Source organism: Pinus tabuliformis, chromosome 9 (assembly GCF_031772625.1).
Source record: "Pinus tabuliformis cultivar Carrire ecotype Pingquan chromosome 9, CPIR1, whole genome shotgun sequence".
Classification (NCBI taxonomy): Eukaryota; Viridiplantae; Streptophyta; class Pinopsida; order Pinales; family Pinaceae; genus Pinus; species Pinus tabuliformis.
The window spans coordinates 202,805,700-202,811,330 of NC_142307.1; the positions used below are offsets into that span (position 1 = coordinate 202,805,700).

The 5,631-nt window shown below is 35.2% G+C and overlaps 1 protein-coding gene across 1 annotated transcript; it reads left to right on the plus strand.

Annotated features, from left to right (window-relative positions):
* Positions 1–2,997: 2,997 nt before the first annotated feature.
* LOC149147839 (uncharacterized) lies at positions 2,998–4,884 on the plus strand. Its single transcript, XM_089439411.1, has 3 exons — positions 2,998–3,197; positions 3,342–3,910; positions 4,598–4,884. Exons 1-2 carry the CDS (start codon positions 3,011–3,013, stop codon positions 3,887–3,889), a joined length of 735 nt encoding a protein of 244 aa, XP_089295537.1. The 5' UTR covers positions 2,998–3,010; the 3' UTR covers positions 3,890–3,910; positions 4,598–4,884.
* The last annotated feature ends 747 nt before the right edge of the window (positions 4,885–5,631 follow it).

Here is a 5,631-nt window from a genome sequence, read left to right on the forward strand (position 1 = left end):
CAAGGAAGTAGAATATTGTAACAATATTTGCTATGGAGAACTATCTGGTCCACATCTAATATGAACTGTATTTTAATGAAGGGAACAAGGAGTATAAGCTTCTGAGAGTGTCAATCTCAAGGGAAATTTGATGTACTAATTAGGGACTTATCTTTCACCTTTCGAAAATAAATCCCACCTTCAAAATTTCAAGTGCATTGGTATCTATATTATTATTACCCCAAAACCTCGAAATATTGTGTTCATTTTTCTACTATGTGTTCATTTTCTACACCTTTAGGTTTGAGCTATTTGAATCTCTAATGGGATGCTAATATAAATACTCATACCCCTAAATTACGTTTATCTTTGACAAAAAATTTCAGATTTCACATGTCACAACATACAAAATTTTTAATGTCTTGAAAACGCAAAGACAAGTCAAGCTCTACATCTTCAATCTCAAGGAAGGTTTCAATATCTACTAGTATTCTCAAGGTTTCAATATCTACTAGTATTCTCATCCCTTACAAGTAAGTTCTAGCCTCTCATCTATATTAATTCATGAGAATCTTCATAAGAAAAATGTACTAAAAAGCTTCATACATGAGTTTTCAATTTCATAAACAAGTTAGTATAATTTATCTCCTAAAATGTTAGATTAACGATTGACAAAGATTAAGCTTTTTTGGTTATGTAAAAGGGATAATCTTACTATGAGAAAGACTACTATCTATGCTATCTTCTATTATAAAAACCAAGAGAATAAGGAACATCTCTTTTAAATATTATAAAAACAATAAACTTGAAAAGATTTGAATCATTTAAATGTTATAAAAAAAAGGCTTGGAAAGAAAATGATTCATCATTTGCAAAAATCCTATTTACAAAATGGTGATTTTTCATAAAACAATATTTTATTGAAAAGATTCATCATTTGCAAAACCCTATTTAAAAAATAGTGGTTTTTCATAAAACAATATTGTAATAAATTTATTTCTAAATTAGGACGTATTAAATATTTATAAACCTAATAAATTATTTAATACTGAAAATTTAATAAATATTAAAAAAAATAAATTATATTTAATAAATATTAAAAAAATTAAATTATATATATATAAAGTTAATATGTGATTAAAATTTTTGGAAGTTTGTATTATTAAAATTTGTAACTGCGTCTCTTTTATATAACAACAAAAGTTCACATTAAATAATAAATATTTGAAAATGTAACAATTGATAATGAGTAATTTCTAAATTTGTTAAAATCCTCTCAACTGCAAACATTTTCCTGGTCACTCTCCACGTTAAATGCACCGTTAACCCCTGTGATGATCTGTAGCTTGACATAACATGTAAATTGAAATGTTTTAAGAATTTTAAGATTGGTATCACGGAAAAAAGAGAAAAGAATTTCAATGCAATGCACGAAATGAGTGTAATGCACGGAACCAGGTTGCGGACTCACCATCAAACAAGCGATAATCCCCTCTATTACGGTAAATACGAATGTCAGTCTTTGACAGTGCGATCCACTGTTTTTTGCTCGAAAAGTTTTCAGACCTTGCAGGCATATCAATGGCGTGTTCCGACTTCATTCCGCTAGTGGACGGTAGCTCGTTCTGTGGTTTCTGCCTCATGAGAACTTGTTTCCCTTTGTGGACTCATGCGAATTCTCTATTACCTGAAGAAATCAATTCTACATTAATGGGAATCTCAACGATATTTACGTCGTAAGGCTGGGAATCTCAATCCCCTCTATTACGGTAAATACGAATGTCAGTCTTTGACAGTGCGATCAACTTGGCAAGCAGACTGTTTTTTGCTCGAAAAGTTTTCAGACCTCGCAGGCATATCAATGGGAGTAGTCTACCTACCCTGTAGAATGGCCCTTTTTCCAGCACCGGCCGGAAAATCGTCCCTTTGATTGTTTGAAGGACCTCCAGTATAGGAAACCCCATTAACAACCACAGTTGCTGTAAAAATCCCTGTAAAACGATAACTCGGAGGCGGCATATTCTTCCTTGTAACAACTTCCGCAAGGATACCTTTAGGCCGTACTTTCTCCTTTTTGGTTGTCAGCAAATAAATAAAAGGAAGGCTATAACATACTCCACCATATTCAATCAAAATCATTAAATTTGCAAACAAACTCGGAACAGAAAAAGAAATATAAAATAGAAAGCAAAACCAGCATTTGAAAAGATTTTGAGAATTTGAGTAAGAATTGAAACTTACTTTGAACTCAACAATCAACCCTTGCGATTCCAAATCTTCGACAGCTGCCTTACCTGCAGCATTCTGTGATGCCTTCTTGTTGGTGAAACCAGGAAGGGATTCATACTTTACCCCATTGATTATTACAGTGCACTTGAATTGCGGAAGATGGTCTTGGCCCTCATTTACAACTTCATAGAGAGGCAATGGCAAAGAGTTCTTCTGTGCATATTCTTGCAATCTGTTCTTGAACATCTGCGCAGGATGCACCATTTTCAAGAACTGAAATGAGACGAGAAACCCAAAAACAAGAAATGGTGCATCTGCGCAGATGTTCAAGAACAGATTGCAAGAATATGCACAGAAGAACTCTTTGCCATTGCCTCTCTATGAAGTTGTAAATGAGGGCCAAGACCATCTTCCGCAATTCAAGTGCACTGTAATAATCAATGGGGCAAAGTATGAATCCCTTCCTGGTTTCACCAACCAGAAGGCATCACAGAATGCTGCAGCTAAGGCATCACAGAATGCTGCAGCTAAGGCAGCTGTCGAAAATTTGGAATCGCAAGGGTTGATTGTTGAGTTCAAAGTAAGTTTCAATTCTTACTCAAATTCTAAAAATCTTTTCAAATGCTGGTTTTGCTTTCTATTTTATATTTCTTTTTCTGTTCCGAGTTTGTTTGCAAATTTAATGATTTTGATTGAATATGGTGGAGTATGTTATAAACTTCCTTTTATTTATTTGCTGACAACCAAAAAGGAGAAAGTACGGCCTAAAGGTATCCTTGCGTAAGTTGTTACAAGGAAGAATATGCCGCCTCCGAGTTATCGTTTTACAGGGATTTTTACAGCAACTGTGGTTGTTAATGGGGTTTCCTATACTGGAGGTCCTTCAAACAATCAAAGGGACGCTCAAAACAAGGCTGCACTTGAAGCACTTCAGGCAATCGACCCCAAGGCTGCATTTGAAGTACTTCAGGCAAACGACCCCCAATATTGTGAGTTGATGTGGATGGAGAACTAACTATTTGCATTCTTCTAGGCTATCCTTATGTAACTTCTAATATCCTTACATTTCTTTTGCTCTCAACGATGCTATATGTTACTGATCTTGCTACTGTTCCATTGGAATCTCATGTTAGGTAATTCGTTATCGCATGTTGAAGTTAATGCGAAGAATGATTCCAAACAGCCAACTGCACAACCGGATAACTTGGCATCTGATAATCAGCTATTAGAAGGAACTGAATCTCAATCGGCGGGAAATGGTCTAGAAAAGTCAATTGTCGACGGTGCACCTGCTCCTGAAAAGGACTCAGAGAAGACAGATGTGGAGAATGCATGTGCAGCTGGACATGGTATAGAAAAGACAAAGGTGAAGGATGCCCATGAAGCCGGAAGGGGAATGTCAGATATAAATGATGCACATTCAGTGTCAGCCCCGCAGCCTCATAATCATATTCAACAGGATCCTTTGTCTGCACAACAAGAACATTTGAAAAAGGAGACAAGGGATACCTATCAAGACAAAGTACATGGATCTAAGGGGATGCAGCAAATCAGTCAGGAGCTCGATCTAACTGAACCCATCAGCAAGAGGAGTAGAAGTGAATCTGAGAATGCTGAACAAATTTCTCAAAAAAAAAAAAGAACAGAAAGGAGACTGATAGCACAGCTTGACAAAGCCTAGAGTGTGCATTGTCTCATTCTGGTATAACACAGTGAAAACTTTCTTCATATTTCCAAATCATTGATTTTTGTCTCAATTCTTGAGCTATTTCGTTTTATTGATTTTAGCATAGTTGGACATTTAGTCAGATTTATTATATTTATAGGACTCAGATTTCTCAGAAACCTCATCATCTTGAAGTTGAAACAAAATGAACTCTTTATGGCTGTTACTCTTGCTAAATAAATATATCACGAGTGCATATCATATATTTCCTTGTTTTGCAATGACCCAAGAAAAATCTGTATAAGATGATGCAACATCGCAAGGTCATTTTGCAACAATCTGTCATGTGATTTGGCTTGGTAACCATGATGATGTAGTAGCTATTGATTAACATTTTTTCTTGGTTCTATGATTACTTTGTTTCAATAGTTGTGAACTATGGAATTTTCCGTTAGAGGTTTGGTTAATCAGCTAACATGAATAAAGAATATTGACTTATATATGTGTATCGTTTTCTTTAATTCCAACGTTTGAATTTCAAATTAGAAATTGGGTTCCTGTTCATTTATTTTCTTCTTGAAGCATAGAGTCCTAGATCTAATAGGGTGTACCATAGCAAATTCGGCCGAATAGACCTAAACGATCCAAAACTTGGGAATTTTGATTTGGCCTTTGAATAATTCACTATAATTCAATTCGTTTGGCATGTGTTGCATGGTGCAGCATTTTCCAAGAAGATCCAGTCTTTCGAAATAGTAAAGAATGCATAATCTCAGTGCCTGTGTCATGGAGATCAACTTATTCTCAAGAACAAGAAGCTGATGCAGAGCCCTGTGATACCATATCTGACGCTGGACTATGCTTATCTGAGAGGATTGGTGATTGGTAGCTGGAATTTTGTCTATTCTCCAACATGCTGCTTGTCCCTAGAATGTTGTTTGTTGCTCCAGTTTTGTGTAACTGTATAAAGAATATGATGTTTACATATTACTTTGCACTTGGCTTGTACATTCTGCTGCTTGGCCCGTACATCCTGGAATGAAACTTACAAAGTTTTGTTGCCTGCTGCTTTGCCCATATATTCTGGAAGGAAACTTAAAGGATTTATAGTGCTTTTAAGTGGTATATTCTGAGCTTTTTTCCCAATTTTCTACTGGACTTTTTTTGTAATTGTATTGAATTTGTCCAAATTTGAATTTGGTGAGTACTCTGCTGCATAACATATTTCCATTCCGTTCTCCACTAGAATGGCGTTGCGTACATGTAGCATACAGGATATGTATGCTGCGTACCATATTATGCTCTGAATATTGAATCATATTAATATACTCTAGAGTCCTTGTTTCTATGATCCGTCAAAACTGCTATAGCAAAAAACATTGCTCCCTTTTCTCATCTTTTAGCATTTGGGAAATAATTTTGCCGGACTTCATTTTTTTCTTTGTCATTTTAGCTATCACAAGATGCTTCTCAAATATGGTTTTAGCATTCTAGCTATCACTAGAGTAGTTACTAGGAAATGCCTTTCATTCCTATAAAGATGGTTTTTTCCAATATCGATCTCAAGTATTATGAAGTAAAGCTCATTTTTTTCTTATAGATTTTATAAACTCGTGAATGTCAGTGAGGTTGAATGATAGTTCGCTTTCTTTGACATAATGATTGTCTAGAGTCTTGAAAATATCTCTTCTGGGATACCATCTTGGCGATATAGCAATTTAGCTCTATTGCTGAAAATGTTTAACTTGCATGTACAT